Below are 17,733 nucleotides of genomic sequence, written 5' to 3'. Positions count from 1 at the left end.
ATCATCATCAGCCTACTGCACTTTCCAGCCAACATTCCTTTTCTCTCAATTTCTCATGTATAAGAAATTAATTACGGCTTCTACGAAACCTTTTTCATGGGTTTCCTTCCCAACATCATTACAAACTCACATCAACAAGGCCAATCCACTTGTTGCCATCTCAGCATCGTCATCATCACAACAACGGAATAAAAAATCGACCAAAGAACAAAAATCAAAAGATGCAAAGTGGATGAGACAAGCAGGTGTTTTCAAATACAAGAAACCCAAGTATCAAATGAAAAAAGCCGAAGAAACTGATGACGTACCTATTTTCAAGTTGTTTGACCAGGCAAAAGAAGAGTTAAGAGAAGAAGACCAATGGCATGCTGTGCTCTACAATGACGAAAAGATTCCAAAAGAAGGAGAAACAGAATTAAGACCTATTACCGAAAACTCATTCTACAAATTAATTAACAAATATTCGAGAGAAGAACTCGAAAATATGACCATAGGTGAGATGGATAAAGAGCTGGATGACCCTGATTGGGATGCTTTTGAATTTCATCTTGCTCTTAGCCAAAACCAAAAGGATGACATTCTTTTTCAAATTGCCGATCAATTATTACCTGGACTGATGCAAACACCTAGAGAATTTTTACTTCCACATGTCTCCGATTTAGAACCACAATTTCCAAATGATTACTCAAAATTACCAAAAAACCCTAGTGACAGAAAGGTTATTGAAGGACGCCTTGTTACAGATGAATATTTAAAGAAAATTCATGAACATTATGGACACCAAGGCAGTACTCCAGAGGAAACATTTGCTGCATATCGTTTATATCAAGAGGCTCTTTCATATGAAAAGAGTGAGTATGAACAAGAAAAGGAGTTAGCAGAGAAAGTGAGAGGAGAAGCACATAACATTAAGCATGTCAAAAGAGATGATTTGGATAGAATGTTTGAACTTCACAAAAAGGATCCAGCATACTGGACTGGTGAAAGATTAGCTCTTGAATATGGTATTACCCGCGAACAAGCATGGTGTTCACTTCTTTTAAGAGAATGGGATGAAGCCCAACAAACTGGAAAGCCATTCAGTTTTGACAAGGCAAGAATTATTTTCGATGAGGATATTAGAAGGTCAGACAAAGAAGATAGGCAGAGAAAGAAGGAACGAGAGGCACCAAAGATGTTAACTAATCAAATTACTGAGGAAGAGGCATACAAACGATTTTTAGAAGAATCATCAAAACCAATGAACACAGCATCAGATGATAATTTACCAGATTATGTCAAATATCCATTCCAAGAGTTTGTTATTGGTGAACAAGAAAGCAAAAAAGTTGAAGCTATTGAAAAAGAAGTTGAAAATAAGACCGGTTTTGGATCTGAGGTGTCAAGATACAAGTTATACGTGGCTGAAATGAAGAAGAAATTTGATGACGAAAGAGCAAGAAGATTCATGGTTTCTGAAGAGGATGGTACTCTGAGAACCATGTCTGAAGCTGAACTTGCTTTCATGCATCGTCATAAGACCTTCCCAAAGACAAGAGAAGGACTTGGAGGAAAACAGAAGAGAAAGAATCTACGAAGAAAGAGAGAATTTTAGGTTGGCCAAAGCTCTTGCCCAATAACATGACTGCCAAACGAGCTCTCAACAATAAACAAGAAAAGATCAACGTTGTAACATGTTCAGAGGTAGTCTGTGACAAGGCTTGCCTGCAGCGCGCACAAACCACGAAGCTTGAGATAAAAAAAGAACGTTTCCATCTTTCAGCTTGACTTTCGGAAATGTTGTCTTCATCAGCAGGCACAAACATCCAACAATCCAAAGATGTTGAAATGAGTGAACGAAGATTCAACGGAGAAGAACAATTCAAACAATTACTCTCCATAGGAATTTTCAACAACAGAACCTTACTCAAATTGATGGTTCATGCGTATGTTTTCAATCTATAGAAATTTGTAATATATCGTCTCACCATCATCATCATAATAATTTATTGCAATGAATTATATACATACAACAACAATGTTTATCGATATATCATTCCGAAAATTGTATTTTTGATCAAATGTATGAATTGCCAAATGATCATCCTATTAATATCAATACCATATGGCAATCAATTGATTGTCAACGGTTGCTATCGTGATTAATGATTAAACTGGTTTGAATAATAATACAAATAGTTACTTTCACCAATTGACTCAAGGCTGTGGATTGGAAAATTGTAAAAACCCACAGTGTAAACGAAATACTTCAGTGAATGAAACAGAAGCAGCCAAACTTGCCATAGACTTTGCAAAGAAAGCCTTTGATAAGGCAAATCCACAATTCTTTTTATGTGATATTGTCAACCCCATTCTACCTAATTTCTCACCTACTCTAGGTTTGTAGTTTACATTTATTCTGGTCTCAACGTGCTCATTACTACCAATATTATTGACTATTTTCGCACGCCACATGTAATCAAAATTATTATTACCTTTTATATAAATGGTTTAAACATTTCAAAATGTGATGTATTGTATATATGAATGATAATCATGGAATGCTCTTGACTCGGTTTTCGTAATAATAATTTCTAATAGATTTATGTGTACAGGAGGAATGCTTACAAAGAATTCTTGAAGACAATGCCAAGAGTGGTGACTATTCAGTGTTCATGGATATCATAAAGAGAGTATTCAGCAGTGACAGTTCTTTATCTTATAGTTTTCAAACCCGAGATGCTCTCTACAAGAAATCCACTAAAGAAAAAAATCAAATTGACAACAGTTCAGTAGAGAGAGTGTACAAAGTCATTCTAGGCACTGTAAGTTTGTTTTTGTACGCTCCAATATTCATGTACATGACGTGTTCATCTGGACCTTTATTCTTGTAGAAGAACGAATCTGTTATTCATAGTCTCGCTCATGCCATCGAAGAACTTGGAAAGAGATTCAACACACATGTCGATCGAGTTCAAAACGTGAAATTCATAGTGATTCTTTTGCAATGTCCATTGTTAATGGAACCATCCTCACACAAATCTCTTCTACTTTTAATGCAAGGTATTTTAAAACTGTCTCCAACTGTTCTCAAACAATTGAAAGAAGTGTTATCATACACTCCAAGCGAATACCTCTCCTCATTTGTTAGTATTTTCCAACAATTTATCACAGTTCAATTATATTCAAGGGGATACATTGATGAGGGCATTGCCTATGCGACAAGATTATTGGGAATTATCAGTAAGTTTTTTGTTGTGTTCTCATGAACTCAGTAACATGTTCTTCAATTTATCTACATTGTGACACATGTAAACATCATGATTAAATTCATAGACTCTGCCAACGAAAAGAAATCATTCCACGAGAAGGTCGATTACAGAGAATTTTATAATGATGCCGTCAACAACATTGTAGACATTAAGGAGGATTATATTCGTTGGACGAAAGCTCAAAGCACTCCCAACCATGGCTTTGAATATTTCAATTTTTGTGAATTTCCATACATTTTGGATCCAAACTTTAAGAGCAAAATCTTACAATTGGATGCCGAAATTCAACAAAACAAAGAATTGCGAAATGCCTTCATCTCATCTCTGTTCAGACAACCAACTTCTCTCTTCTGTGTCTTGAAAGTAGATCGACACAATTTACTTCAAACAGCTCTCAATGAAATTATGAACCGAGCCGATGATTTAAAAAAACAACTGCGTGTGAAATTTATTGGTGAAGAAGGTATTGATGAAGGTGGTGTACGGAAGGAATTTTTCCAATTGATTGTGAAACAAATTTTTGATGTTAATTATGGCATGTTTGAATATGATGAAAAAACCAGAACATTTTGGTTCAATTCACATTCATTTGAATCAGGAGATGACTTCAAATTGATTGGTATTGTGATTGGATTGGCCATTTACAACAGTATTATTTTGGATATTCATTTCCCACTCATTGTTTACAAAAAGATGTTAGGTTTGAAACCAAATCTCGAGGATTTGAAAGAAGCATTCCCTGAATTAGGTAAAGGGCTTCAACAATTGTTGGATTTTGAAGGTGATGTGGAAGATGTATTTTGTCGAACTTTTCAAGTCGAGACTGAATTTTTTGGACATGTAGAGACTCACGATTTGAAACCCAATGGTGGAAATATTCCAGTGACGAATGAAAATCGAGAGGAATATGTGAAATTATTGGTCGAGTGGAAACTTGAAAAATCCATTGAGAGACAATTTAGAGCATTCATTGAAGGATTTAAAATGGTGTGCAGTGATCCTACCATTCTCGATTTATTCAGAGCAGAAGAACTTGAATTACTCATTTGTGGAAGTCCTGTCTTGGATTTTGAAGCTCTCGAGCGTACGACCAAGTATGCAGATGGTTATGATCGAGATGATCCTCTCATTAGAGACTTTTGGGATATTGTTCATCATTTCAGTGAAGAAGACAAGAAGAAATTCTTAATGTTCTGTACAGGAAGTGATCGTGTACCCATCAAGGGATTGGGTGAGTTGGGTTTTGTGATTGTTCGAAATGGTGATGATGACAAACGTTTGCCAACCGCTCACACATGTTTCAATCACTTGCTCTTACCCAGGTATTCAACTAAGGAGGCCATGCGAGAGCGCTTACTAACAGCCATCAATAATTGTATGGGTTTTGGCTTGCAATAAGTCTTCATCAACTGGACATTGCAAGAGGCACAAACACAACCACTGCGAGAATAGAGCATGCTTGGTGAAAAGTTATCTCTGTAATAACAATAAATTCCAAAAAACAAGGAAATTGTAGCGTTTTCGATTCTCATTGTTGTTTTTATTGGTGAATGAATATATTCCGATGAATAGGTTACCTGTGCTCAGCAAAGACTTGTTTTTCAAGTTAAAAGGCTTATTGTTGTTGGGTTTGTTGTGGCTCGGATGTTGTTTGTTGTGGCTCAGCAACGGTGAAAGCATTCTTTTCATTCAAGTCTCTCAGCTTTTTTCCTTGATGTTTATCAATGAATAATTTAACATTTTCGGGAACTTCATAGGTTTGTGGTGGTCTCTCCTTATCAACTCGTACAATAAACCATTCAACAAGATCTCTCACTTTAAGAATTTTAGGTAAATCTGTATTTGGAATTTCTCTTCCGAAACGTGCCATCGCAGCTTTGAATACTTTAAATCTCAAATTGTGTTCACCCAATGCAAAGTTGTAAATATCATGTGGTACATATCCATCTTCTTGAGTTATTTTAGTAACAATCTTTTCCAATTCGCTAGTGAAAAGTTGTTTCAATTCATTTCTGTTTTTAGTGAACAAATCAGGTGTAATGATACCTTTCACTTCAGATGAGTCTCCGGTTTGTTGTTCCCTATTTATGTTGTTGTTGGTAGAGAAAAATCTCTTACTTGTTGGGTAGATTGATGAGAAGGAAGAAGCCTTTGGAGTGGCCACAGAACATGATTTTAGGCATGATGATGATGAGAACAGAGAGGTGTTCTTTCTAGCGGCAAACGAGAGGCGAAGAATTCTTGAAGAGGAGAACATTTTTTTTCAATTTTTTTTTAAATCATCGTTTCATTTTTACAATCGTAGCTTCAGCTTCAGAGGAACACAACAAACGCCAAACCGAGTTTGAATTTCAACCAATTTCAAAAGCTGATACTATTCCTTTACTAAATACGTGTCGTAGCTATAGAGTCGTGAGAGTGATTGAGGAGTGACAGCTTGTCGGCAAATGGGGCATTTGGGTTCCTTACTATTAATAACACATTCTGTAATGCAATCCCAGCAATATAAATGACCACATGGAGTGGCTGTTGTTTTCACACGCCTCTCCAAACAAAGTGAGCATTTAAACTCAGTGTCTGTTCGACCTTCGAGATGCTTCTCTGTATAAATAACTCCATTGAGAACGACTTGATGAGGGTTGTTTGCTTCAGACGATTGGTCTTTGAGGTCATTGGCTGATTGTTTGTTTTTTCTATTGATAATGTATTGGGAAATGAGGGACTTGATAAAGAGAGTAGCAGATATGACTTGTTGTAACATGATGAGAAGTGAGAGAATGATAAAATTGGGTCTATTATACGAATCACCGTCTGACCTGCCAGTATATATCTATAAATGTTGAAGCAAGTAAATGAAAGGGAGTGAAGAGAAGTTTTTACCACCGTGTGTATTTCTTTAAAAGTGATACTTACATATCGTATTCCAGCAACTCTTTTCGAAACTTGAAGATATTTTCCATTTACATAGAATGCCGCCAAGTTAAATCGAAGTAAAAACTGTACAAACTCTTTCAAAATTGAAATGTAATATCTCACATCACTCGAAATGCTGGTCGAGTGAGTTAAATAATGTGTAAGCCAGTGAGATAATCCTCGATCAAACAAGTAAGGGACAATTAATTCGTATAATACAAACATTAAACGACGCTGCAAGGATGATTTAACAATGTACAAGGTCTTTGAATTTTGTGTCCCTAATTTGGATTTTGTTGAGAGGAATAAATTATTTTTCAGTTTTTCTTTCAATTGTACCTGTAATAAATCACAATATTCTTCTCCGAGAGTCGGTTGTTCTGTACACGTAGTGGTTACATAATAAATTAAATTTCCGAGTAATTGAATTTCTTTTTCAAATCGTATGGTGAATCTTTGACCAAAATACCACGACGATAAATCTTTTAAATTATTAAACATTACTTGATTGGTATAAAAGTCATCTTTTTGTAAGGATCTAACAATATCAGGTTGTCCAGAAAATGGAAATCCAAAAGTCAAAATTCTAGTCGTCTTTCTTTCCCCAGTCGTTGATGGTGTCGTAGACTTGTTATTATTTACACTCCGAGAGTGTTTACTCAAATTTGAGGCTCTTTGCTTTTTAGATTCACCATTACTTGGATTGCTTTTCACTGACGATGAAGAAGAGTTTGTACTGCGGTTGTTGTTTCTTGTCGGTGATGGCATGTCGAACGGAGAAGAATTGTTTTCATTCATTTTTCGTTACACATTTAATAAATGTAAAATCAAAAAATACCTGATGATGAATCCATCATCAACATCTTCCCGACGACGCAATATTCAGCCCCGACATGACCATGAGAATTCTGTAAATACTAGTAATAGCATGACAACTACTTCTCAAAATGAGTTTAATAATACAGAGGATGATGATGGCATCAACGTTGGAAATGAAGAAGTTGCACCACCAACAGACAACTATTCTCCGAACTTTTATGATAGCCTGTTTTATGAGGATGTCGAGTCAAGATTATGGGAAAATGACTCGTCCTATCTTGTTGCTGTTTCTCCCAAGATATTTGAAAATAATAGAATTCGTTTGAAAGTAATTCTCGGGTATCGAGTGCAATCTATTGTTCATGCTTTGCCTTCTCCTTTGGAGAGTGATGCAGCTGCTGTTTCAGGACATTTACTTCCCTATGATCGATATAATAGGAGAAGACTTTATCAATCGTATTACACTCGGGAACGATTAAGAAACATGTCACCAGAAGAATTTAATCAATTACCAGAATATCAACAACGAAGAATTCTCAAAGAAAGATTTCAAGCCAGAAGATTAGAACAACGAAGAGGTTTGAAGGATTCATTGATAGAAAATGATCGATATGGAAATTATTTGGGGGGAGGTTTTTATTCTTGGAATAATTTTCTGTATTGGGCAAGTAGAAATTTAGAGCAACTTGGATGGAAGAGCTTGCTGGGAGTTGTTGCCTTTGTGTTTGGGTTATACAGAACGGCGACTTCTCGATAACGTTGCCTTATTACCAATATGTTAAGCACTACGAATTTCCTCAATTTGAGGTTACAGAACTGTGAAAACATTTTTATCATCTGATGAGATTTAAGAAGATATAGACGCTTTATTAATTCATTGGAATGGTAGTGACAGCTTTCACGACATCCTCGACTTCGATAGTATTTCTATCTGTCATTGGAAGCCATCTGGCCCAGAATCCTTTCTTTTTGAGCTTCTTTTGCACTCTTCTTCTCTCCTTGTCCTCTTCCATGGCTTCCTTAATGAACATTTCTGGTTGTGAAATATATGATTGCCATAACTGAGAAATTGAAATCAGAATTAAATCATTACAAGAAAATTAGAAAATACAAAAGAAATTGAACTTACCTCAACAAGCAATTCACCAATGGCCATTATACCCAACGCACCACCAACATCAGTGAAGAAGGCCAAAAATGTATAATCGGATGCCATCACGACTTGACGGCTTTGGGCAAGGTCAAATTGGATCACATAATTCAAAATGCACTTGTTTCTATTCACATAATCGAGAGTGGATTTAGAGACAGATGTAGACTGCACGAAAACTTGAACATTTGTGATATCAGCATTGCCAAACACACCCTTAGAGTAGACTGTGGTAATCTTTAACGTGGCCTGCAGGTTATACTGAATACCTGGAGTGAGAGCAAGCTTATTATTGGGAGAACCTTTTTCCATGGTAGAGAAATCCCATCGAATATTCAAATTTCTAAATATTGATTTTCCAAAAGCTTCAACGTTTTTCCTAGTTGGTGACTGGACGAGTCTCCAAGTGCCACTTTCCTCAATGAGGTCAATACCATAGTTTACCATTAGATTTTGAGAGTTATTGAGGACATCTTCCACAAAAAATGGAGACAAGTCAATCGTTGCATCCATGTCTAACATTGGATCGTTGGCAGGAAGGAATGGATCTTTAGACTTGCCAATATAATTCAATTTTCCATTGAAGAAGAGCTTGTCATTGTATTGTGTGGTATCACCTTTGCTTGGAGAGCTTCCTGCAAACTTGGCATCTACTGCATTCGAATATTCATCATGTTGGAAAAAGAACACATGTTTGAAGTTATATTCATACTCGGGTCTATTGGCACCTCCTGTTGCTGCATCTACTGCATTAGCTGAGCTAAAGTTCTGCCACTTGTTATTCAACTGAATAACATGATTGTATGTGAGCGAGTAGGTTGGAGGCATTTCCTTGATGCAGTTGTTATTATATTGATTTTTGGGGCTATTGCTAACATGGATACAATTCTTCTCAACCATGGAATCGGTCCAAACTTGAAGAGAACAATTCTGTACTTGATATCCACGTGTAGGATTGATTGTGAAAGCAGTCCAGACAGGATCTTGATTATTCAAAATGGTTTGAGTCTCGTAAGGGTATTCACGTGGACATAAATTAAGCGATGTTGATGGCAGCTGAGATGATTGTTGAATTTCATCGTCACGGTAATCAACATTGGGGAACTTCTTCTTTTCTGGAACAATATACATGGAGTATTCCACATTGATTGAATCAGGTGTTGGAATTCCTTGAGCGTAACTCTCTGATGGCATGAACGCTTTTCGAGCATATGAAGAAGATAATGAAATTGGTACAAGCACTGTTCCAATGGTCATTTCCAAGACACATTCTACCAATGAGTTTTCACTAAAGTCAGGTGAAACGGGTGTAGTCAACTTTAAACGATAGGTCAGTGGTAATGTGCTAACAACTTGTAAATCGTCGACTTCCACATGTTGAACATAGCTGTATTCATTCACACCTGGTCGAATGAGAATTTTTGGTCGTTGCACATGAACAGGATCTTGCTTGTACAGTTGAACCATTTTGACAATATCGGTCCCTGATAAATCGTCACCAAGTGGAAATTGTTGAACAGTAATATTGGTTCGAGCTGGATTGTTAAAACTCTTGAGTTCGAATGCCAAACCAATAGAGAAGGAAGGAGGTGCTCGAAGTTGCAGAACTTGAAAAGAGTTTAACTCTGTTACACCTTGTACATCTAGCATGACAGGCTGTTTTGTGTACGAGTCGTAAATACCATCCGAGTATGAGGATCCAGCATAGAATTGAACTTTGAATGAACCTGTGCTGGGGAACTTTCCAATGAAGTCCAACGCGTGGCTTGGATCATTTGTGTTGAGTGAACGTGCCTCTACTAAAATCACAGATGAGTATGGAGAAACGCTGGAGACAATAAGGCCAAATCCTGCCATTTCTTTAAATTGCAAGTCTTCATTGGTCAAACACAGTGTTTGAATGTCGTATTGGGATTGACCAACAAGCTCACCGTCTGGGGTTAATGTTTTTGTGGTTCTTTTGGTGGTTCCAACCGTAGTCAAGTAGAGAGTTTGAACATATTGGTCACTATTGTTATCACCAACAGATACATCATAGTAGGTTCCATCGTCTGGGATTTGAGGAAATTCAGGATGACCTACTTTCACTCGTACAGGTACATACACACATTTGGGAGAAAGATTTTCTGGAGGATTTGTCCAATTGCCAATGTGACCTGTGGATGAAAGAATATCTGAAAAGAAATCTCTTCCGAAAATATATCCCACAGGTGACGCCTGACAAATGAATTTGTTGTGTTCATACGAGAGGTGAGCTTTCTCATCATAAAAAGTGTCACCAATGCATTGAGTGCAAATGGATGACCCACCAGCATTTTCAAAGTCACTATCAGATCCAAAAAATCCAATGACTTGCTTTTCTCCCAAATATGATGCTTTGGTGTAGCAAGGTTTTGAAGACCTCAAGTTTGGTGCAGAAATGCATGTGCCAGCACTTGAACAAAACTTACCCTTCGCTGCACAGGAAGTATTTTGGTACTTGTTAACAAAGTTAGAACTGCTAAATAACGTTGGAAGAAGATTGTTGCAATCAATATCTCGAGCTGTGACAGTTGCATTCACAAACCCGCACTCACAATCACAAAATCCATCACCTTTAAGGTATGATTGAAGTATTCTTTTAACACCAATGAATGATCAGCAACAAGTACACTTACCATATTTTTGGGGAGGACATTTCCAAAAACCCTTTGCCATCCAATCAGGAGGCAACGTGGCAGGTGTGGAAACTGACTTGTAATTAATGACCGTGTCGGTGAAGGTATTACCTTGAGATTCTAGTTTTTTAAAGTCTTTGGGAGATTTTCTTTCGACAGTGAATTTGCAATAGACCTTTGCATTGTTCCTACTTGTTGGCATTTCATAAGAGGTCACTCGTACAATTTCTGACAATCCAGTTACTCCGAGTATGATCAAGCTAAATTTGCTTGAGGATGGAGCAAAAGTGCTTGGTACCAGAGCATAAAACGTGGTTGCTGTATCATTGACCAAGTCCGCTAAAATTTTCACATCATACGGAAATACCCAATCTTTAAGATTTTTAGGTGGAGAGCTGTAGATTGAGGAAACGTCACGAACTTCACTCTCATACTCGTCACATTGAATTGTGTTTTCAGTATGAACAAAGTTATTGACATAACTCATCAGAAATGCCCACTCCAAGAATGAAGATGTTTTCATACCTTTCTGTACGAACAATTTGGAGACGTCTAGGGACACACCATTAACAGATTTTTTCGATAGGAAGTTGTACAATTTGTCAGAGTTAAACTCTTGGGTGAGGTAAAACAGGTTGTAATTAATACCTTCACTTGAAATTTCGCTCGTAGTTCCACTACCTGAATAACGTGTAAGGGGAACTTGCCAAGTACTATTACTCGTGGCAAAGTATGTGTCAACATGTGATTGATATTCCTTCTTAATGTACGTTTTCAAGTCAGGTCCAGTCTCTTGTATCAAATTTAAAATTCCACCATTGATGAGACCAATTTGTATTTGACATGGTTTGATATGACTCATATCATCGATGAATCTCAAGAACAAATGAACACTATGATTATAGAATTGCGAATCTCCCGAGTCATAGACACCGTTCAACAGATAGAGGATCTTTAAGGGATCACTCACTCTCGAGGACATGAGAGACAAGCTCTTTTGTTCGGTGGTGAATAAGGTTTGAGAAAAATTAGCAGCTCGCTCAACATCGACAGAGGTAAATGGAGGAGTGATGGAAGATTCAAAACTTCCAAGCTTGAGATTGGCTTTTCCTTGAAGTGCCTTTGTGACAGGTACAACATCATTGACTTCACTCTTGAGCCTGCGTGTCGAGAAGGGTTTTTCATATCCAAAGTTGTCGTTAATGTCAATACGCTGCAACGAAGGTCCATATTCCTTTCCCTCGTAGAATGTAATGTTCTTTCGAATGGTCATTTGCAGTGTGGGTACGTCCATATACTTGACATTGGATGATTTTACATAGTTGAGGGCCACAACATTTCCTGAAGTTTGAGTTCTATTATCAATGATCAACAAGTATAATTTGTAGGCGATCAATATAAGAACACAAATTCTCATGATCGTTGTAAGGATGGCTCCAACAAAGGTTTTTTTTCGAATTCCTATTTTCAAAAGAGACGTGAATGTACATTGAATGAAATAAAACCTACCTGGTCCATCGATACTTTCTCCAAAGGCATCAAGCATGTCAATGGCTTTATCCAAGCATGCTTTAGCCTTTTTCTTGAACTTTTTCTTCTTCTTCTTTTTCTTTCCATCTTTTTCCTCTTCATCGCTTTTTGAGTCGCTGTCTGAACTGGCGTTGGAGGATTTGAATGAATCTCCTTGTTGTTGTTCTTCTTTTTTATGGGGTTGAGCCCATGTTTCCGCTTTTTGATCGTTGGCAGCAATTTGATTTTCCAATTCTACAAAGGTTACTGCAGTGGTCGTCAATGTTGTTGTCGTAGCACCTGCAATCGGATACGGAGGAGGAGGCATTGATTGCATTGTAAGCTGTTGTTGTTGTTGAAGGTGTTGAGGTAATACGTTATCATTGTAGAGTGGAGAAACTGAAGACATGATATTGGTTGTAGGTTTCGTCTCAACGAGTTGAATTTCGTGCGGTGATGATGCATGTATGGTCATGCATAATATCAAAATATGATGAACACGCGCCCTTCAAAGATATTGATCTTTCCCACGTGGAAATTTGATGAAATTTTTTAGGATTTGTTGAACTTTGTAGATGCATGGCGCGAACATGCGCATCGCTCAGAGTTCCTGTGGCTTTAATGATGAGATAGGATATCTCGACCAATAAAAAATATCCACTCAAGACGTGTCCTCCATGTCTTCACAAACTGTCATGAATTCCGTCAAAGATAAGACTCACAAATATCCAAGGACTTTGCAACAACTTAGTTGCAAAAAAGATCACAAATTATTATTGGAAAAGTTTAATAGTACTATCACTTCCACACGTTGCAAAAAGAGAACGATCCACTGGATGCCACACACAACCAATACAGATTCCTTCATGACATTGCATCTTCTTAATTTGTGTAGCATCTTTCCAATTCCAAAACCATACATTACCAGTATAATCTCCACTGAATACAAACTTTCCATCATTTGAAAAACCCACTTGACAAGCATATCCTGCAATTTGATGACCCTTAAATATTTTGTTTTGTTGTTGTTTCAGCCTAGTTTGAGCTTCAAAAGTTAAAATTTGATTGTCGAGAGATTGAGCTACAACCCACTTGGAATTTGGATGGCATTCAATTACTGGCATTGAATGTTGTTCTGGATCTGCCAACTTTTTGATTTCTGCTGGAATTCCATACTCCCATAATCTCACGGATTTGTCATCACTGCTAGAGACAAACTTTTTACCACCATCCACAAAACAAAGTGAATTTACAGATCCAGTATGTCTCTCGTATTTGTGAACAATTCTTCCTGACCTAGTATCCCACTGCAAAATTCTACTACCTGAATATCCTACAAGAATTTCGTGCTGTTTGTGTTCGAGAGGATTCCATTTGACACAGTATGGAGTAGAACCAGAGGTGAGTGTGTGTAAAATTTTTCCAGTCTCCGCGTCCCAAATATTGACTCTCTTATCGTAGGCACAGCTTGCAAATTTAGATCCATCCGAAGAGAAGGAAATGGCACGCACGGCCTTTGTATGACCCACATAGGTCATGACACAATTTCGATGACCCAATACGTCCCAAATCTTAATGGTAGCATCCATCGATGCGCTCAAAAGCAAATGACCATATCTAGGAAAGAATTCTATGGAGGTTACCATCTTGTCAGGCATGTGACCTGTGTACGTATGAATAAGCTTCTTTGGCAAAACTGCTCTCTTTTCTGTGTAGTCACATGGTTTAATATGAGAAGGAGGTACAATAAATGTTCTTCCCTGATAATCCATGTCACGAGGTAAATGATAAATACTGTATCCGTCTTTTCCTTCTGTAGTAATCTTTTTCTCAATGTCTGGATTGAATTCAATTTCTGGCAAGGTTCCTTCCACTTCTTTTTTCCTCTTTTTGTTTCCAGTTTCATTCTCTTTTTCTTGTTTTTCTTTAGCTGCATTTGCAAGTTTTTCTTTTCGCTTTGCTAATTGTTCTTCATGTTGAGCTCTGAGTTGAGCAAGTAATTGTTCGTGTTCATTCTCATTTTCATCCTCTTGAATGAATGCATCCTGATCAAAACCAGCAATTACATCGGCATCGTCTTCTTCATTGACTATGACAAAGTTCGTTTCATTGTTATCTTGTGCTTCTTCACTGATCGATGAATTTCCATTTTTGTTTGGTTTTCGTTTTCTCTTTTTCTTTACTCCAGTAGTGGTAGTATCATTACTGGTTGTCAATGATTGAGCTTGCTCGGAATCAATTCCTCCCGGAAGTAAATGTCCCTTCCTTGAAACATCATAATTATAATATTGACTATTAAATAAATATGAATTCATATTATGCTGATCAATCTCTCCGTTCAAAATAAATCCAGAATCAAATTTCGTATGGCTTGTTGGGAATGGATTTTTAGGTCCAACCCGAGGTGCATACAATTCATTATATTTTGGATTAAAAACAAGGGAGGTAGCATCTTTAGGAACAATATATTGTTTTGATTCGGAAAGTGCAACACTTGGTGCTGCCGTTATTGTTGTTGATGGGTTTACATTTTCCAAAGAGGACGACGACGTAGCGGCTGTTGTCTGTTGCTGATCGTTGTCGTCATCACTTCCATAAGCTTGCAAGAAATTCATTTTTTTATGTGGTGCAAATTTTTAACTATTAATTGAACGAGTACGGATTGTGTGGATAAACAAAAAAGAAAATAGTATTTAATATTATTGTTGTTTGTTCTTTAGCAATTCAGCTTGTTGTGTTTTCAAATCGTAGTACTTTTTACCAGTCGTAGGATCAGTGAGAGGAGTGAACACACCAATATCTGTGAAGAATCCGCTAATGAGTTCAGCTGAAGTGACATCAAATCCAGGATTCCACACTCCAATGCCTTCACAAACAGTTCTGTCACCTCTAAAGTGAGTCACTTCCGTGCTACTTCTTTCTTCAATGGTTATTAAATCGCCACTGGCCAAAGTCAAATCAATGGATGTGAAAGGAGCAGCCACGTAGAAAGGAATACCATGATGTTTAGCACTCACTGCAATATGATAAGTACCAATCTTATTGGCAGTGTCTCCGTTGTTGCATACACGGTCAGCACCAACAATGATGGCATCAATTTTCTTGGTCTTGAACAAATAGCTCACAGAAGAGTCACAAATAAGGGTAGCAGGAATTTTCTCATAGACCAACTCGAAAGCAGTGAGTCTGGCACCTTGATTGTATGGCCTTGTCTCTGTACAGAAGGCATGATTTAATACTTGCTTCTTATTCAAGAAACGAATCACACCCAAAGCAGTACCATACTTCATGGTGGCCAAAGCTCCGGTGTTGCAGTGAGTCAACACTTGCAAATCCTTTCCGGTGGATGATGTTGAAATAATGTGCTCACTTCCAAATTCACTAATTCTAGCATTTTCTTCAATGTCTCTGTTCATCAATGCCTCTGCTTCATCAATCACAAGTTGGCAAATTTGTTGTGCGGTCTTTTGTTGTTGCAATGCTTCTTGAATCTTGTTTTTGAAATCACCAACGGCTTGGAAGAGATTTACAGCAGTTGGACGGCTCTCAGCCAAATGGTCCAACTTTTTAATGAAGAGTTGAGCCACACTCGAAGCATCTTGTTGTTCATCCGATAAGAGTTTATTAGCCTCGACAGCCAAAGACAACACTGCAACAATGGCAATAGCTGGAGCACCTCGGACTTTCATATCACGGATGGCATGGAAAGCCTTCTCTGTGGTATCCACGACTTCATAAACAAAAGTCTTCGGAATGAGAAGTTGGTCGAGAATTTCGAGAGAACCTCGTTGGTATTTGATGGCTTCGAGAGTGGCTTGTGTTGTGGACATTTTTTTTCAACAAAATTATTGTCATCATGAAACTGGAAACCAAACACTGAAATATCCATTGTCATTTTCATAACGAATCATCGTTTCATTGAACACTACAAGAGTATTATCTTGGGTGTTGGGGAAGCATTTTTTGTTTGAACAATGGAACCCAATTACAACAATAGTTGATGTGATGGCTTTAAAAAAAAATGAGGATGCGTTAAGGGGAGGCTTTTCCTCAATCTCACTTGAATCTTTAAAAAAAAGCATCGGTTTGCTTGGTATTAATTTATCCCATTTGATCTGTAACCAATCTTTTCATCATGGTATGCAAATCCCAACAATCCCTGCAACAAGGAAAGGCAGACAGAATTCGTCCTCGAAGAACTGTGCCCTCCAACAGGAACGACCCTCCCGTTGTAAATGTTCATATTGAAAGAGAGGTAGAACCGCATTTTGATTCAGCAAGTTCCGATTGGAGAAGAAGAGTTGAATCAGCATCCATGCAGCATGGAAATCCCCTCATTCCGTCTGCATCCTCGAACGGTTCAATGCCAGAGACACCTCTGTTTTACAACTGTAACATTACTTTTCATGTCAATCACTTTTTAACAAATGTGAAATGTGGAGAGCCCTCTTCAAATCAAAGCAGTATCGTGAGAAGGAAGAAGGAAACAGTTCGTAATCAAGAAACTGTCTTGGGAAAAAGAACAAAGGTTGACCAATTGTCTGACAAATCATCAGTGTCGAATCCTGTAAAGACAGAATCCCAGAAAACCACAGGACAAAACATCTCTGTAATGATGGAAGAGGACGATGAAACTTCTATGGAAGAAGGTCACAGTGAGAATGAAGAATCTTCAATGACCTCGGACGAAGAGCTGTTCGACAAGAATTTTGTGGTGTCTGACAGCAACAGCGACAACGGAGAAGACAGTGGTTTGGAAACAACACAACCCAGCTTTAAGCAACGAAAACTCGTGTAGGGAGTTTGAAAATGTCACCACTTGTTTTATTGTACTTTAGATACAAGCAGTAGATCATGACTTAATAAACTCAAAAGGAAAAAAAGAAATAATGAAATGTGGATGAACAACAGCTCGTTCAATTTTGGGCTATCCGTTGTTTGAAATGCTTCATGCTCAAGCCCAATACAGGAGAGGTGATGTCTAACGTTGGTGACAAGTTTCACCATACGTTCTTTAATTTCATTCGAATAAGATTGCAGTTTGGGCTTACCGCCGAACCTTGAAAGATCATGAACCATGCTCTCCACTTCATTCATCGAATGAACGCATTGAGGGCTTTCTGTAAGGACAGTAGTATTCACTACTTTTACAAATTCTTGGCAGTGCTGTGAGGTATGTTGAAGAAGATTGGAAACGATCGTCCATTTCTTTTGAAGCGAGGTTGTGATAAAGGATGTAGAGGATACAATGAGCTTGTTCATGATCGTCTCAGTTTTATCGAGAAGGGAGACACATTTGAACGCAGATAGTGTGATCAGGGACTCTGGGGTTTCTGCTTTCAAGTTGGGAGTCCATGCGAGCCAAAAAAACACGAGAATCGAAAGATAACACACAACCTTTGATTTAGTGAAGAGCAACATGTTTGAGTATTGT

The 17,733-nt window shown here is 37.7% G+C and overlaps 9 protein-coding genes across 9 annotated transcripts; 4 read left to right on the top strand and 5 right to left on the bottom strand.

The window, feature by feature from the left end:
* Positions 1-55: 55 nt before the first annotated feature.
* C9374_006017 (uncharacterized protein) lies at positions 56-1,594 on the top strand (the record flags this gene model as incomplete). The annotated part of the gene is made up of 1 exon (XM_044695832.1): positions 56-1,594. The coding sequence occupies one exon, from the start codon at positions 56-58 to the stop codon at positions 1,592-1,594; it is 1,539 nt and encodes a 512-aa protein (XP_044547313.1).
* Positions 1,595-1,776: 182 nt separating this feature from the next.
* Positions 1,777-4,649, top strand: C9374_006016 (uncharacterized protein; the record flags this gene model as incomplete). The annotated part of the gene is made up of 5 exons (XM_044695831.1): positions 1,777-1,925; positions 2,179-2,378; positions 2,581-2,804; positions 2,874-3,222; positions 3,316-4,649. The coding sequence occupies 5 exons, from the start codon at positions 1,777-1,779 to the stop codon at positions 4,647-4,649; spliced, it is 2,256 nt and encodes a 751-aa protein (XP_044547312.1).
* A 217-nt stretch (positions 4,650-4,866) lies between these two features.
* C9374_006015 (uncharacterized protein) lies at positions 4,867-5,508 on the bottom strand (the record flags this gene model as incomplete). Its single annotated transcript, XM_044695830.1, has 1 exon — positions 4,867-5,508. The coding sequence occupies one exon, from the start codon at positions 5,506-5,508 to the stop codon at positions 4,867-4,869; it is 642 nt and encodes a 213-aa protein (XP_044547311.1).
* A 117-nt stretch (positions 5,509-5,625) lies between these two features.
* On the bottom strand, positions 5,626-6,962 carry C9374_006014 (Peroxin 10 (Pex10), putative; the record flags this gene model as incomplete). Its single annotated transcript, XM_044695829.1, has 2 exons — positions 5,626-6,081; positions 6,165-6,962. 2 exons carry the CDS (start codon positions 6,960-6,962, stop codon positions 5,626-5,628), a joined length of 1,254 nt encoding a protein of 417 aa, XP_044547310.1.
* Positions 6,963-7,005: 43 nt separating this feature from the next.
* Positions 7,006-7,740, top strand: C9374_006013 (uncharacterized protein; the record flags this gene model as incomplete). Its single annotated transcript, XM_044695828.1, has 1 exon — positions 7,006-7,740. One exon carries the CDS (start codon positions 7,006-7,008, stop codon positions 7,738-7,740), a length of 735 nt encoding a protein of 244 aa, XP_044547309.1.
* Positions 7,741-7,852: 112 nt separating this feature from the next.
* On the bottom strand, positions 7,853-12,708 carry C9374_006012 (uncharacterized protein; the record flags this gene model as incomplete). The annotated part of the gene is made up of 4 exons (XM_044695827.1): positions 7,853-8,044; positions 8,113-10,727; positions 10,791-12,251; positions 12,300-12,708. The coding sequence occupies 4 exons, from the start codon at positions 12,706-12,708 to the stop codon at positions 7,853-7,855; spliced, it is 4,677 nt and encodes a 1,558-aa protein (XP_044547308.1).
* Positions 12,709-13,072: 364 nt separating this feature from the next.
* On the bottom strand, positions 13,073-14,914 carry C9374_006011 (uncharacterized protein; the record flags this gene model as incomplete). The annotated part of the gene is made up of 1 exon (XM_044695826.1): positions 13,073-14,914. One exon carries the CDS (start codon positions 14,912-14,914, stop codon positions 13,073-13,075), a length of 1,842 nt encoding a protein of 613 aa, XP_044547307.1.
* Positions 14,915-14,998: 84 nt separating this feature from the next.
* Positions 14,999-16,129, bottom strand: C9374_006010 (uncharacterized protein; the record flags this gene model as incomplete). The annotated part of the gene is made up of 1 exon (XM_044695825.1): positions 14,999-16,129. The coding sequence occupies one exon, from the start codon at positions 16,127-16,129 to the stop codon at positions 14,999-15,001; it is 1,131 nt and encodes a 376-aa protein (XP_044547306.1).
* A 305-nt stretch (positions 16,130-16,434) lies between these two features.
* Positions 16,435-17,097, top strand: C9374_006009 (uncharacterized protein; the record flags this gene model as incomplete). Its single annotated transcript, XM_044695823.1, has 1 exon — positions 16,435-17,097. The coding sequence occupies one exon, from the start codon at positions 16,435-16,437 to the stop codon at positions 17,095-17,097; it is 663 nt and encodes a 220-aa protein (XP_044547305.1).
* Between the last annotated feature and the right edge of the window lie 636 nt (positions 17,098-17,733).

This window comes from Naegleria lovaniensis (genome assembly GCF_003324165.1).
Source record: "Naegleria lovaniensis strain ATCC 30569 chromosome Unknown tig026, whole genome shotgun sequence".
Lineage (NCBI taxonomy): Eukaryota > Heterolobosea > Eutetramitea > Acrasida > Naegleriidae > Naegleria > Naegleria lovaniensis.
This window is presented reverse-complemented; position numbering and strand designations above follow the sequence as displayed.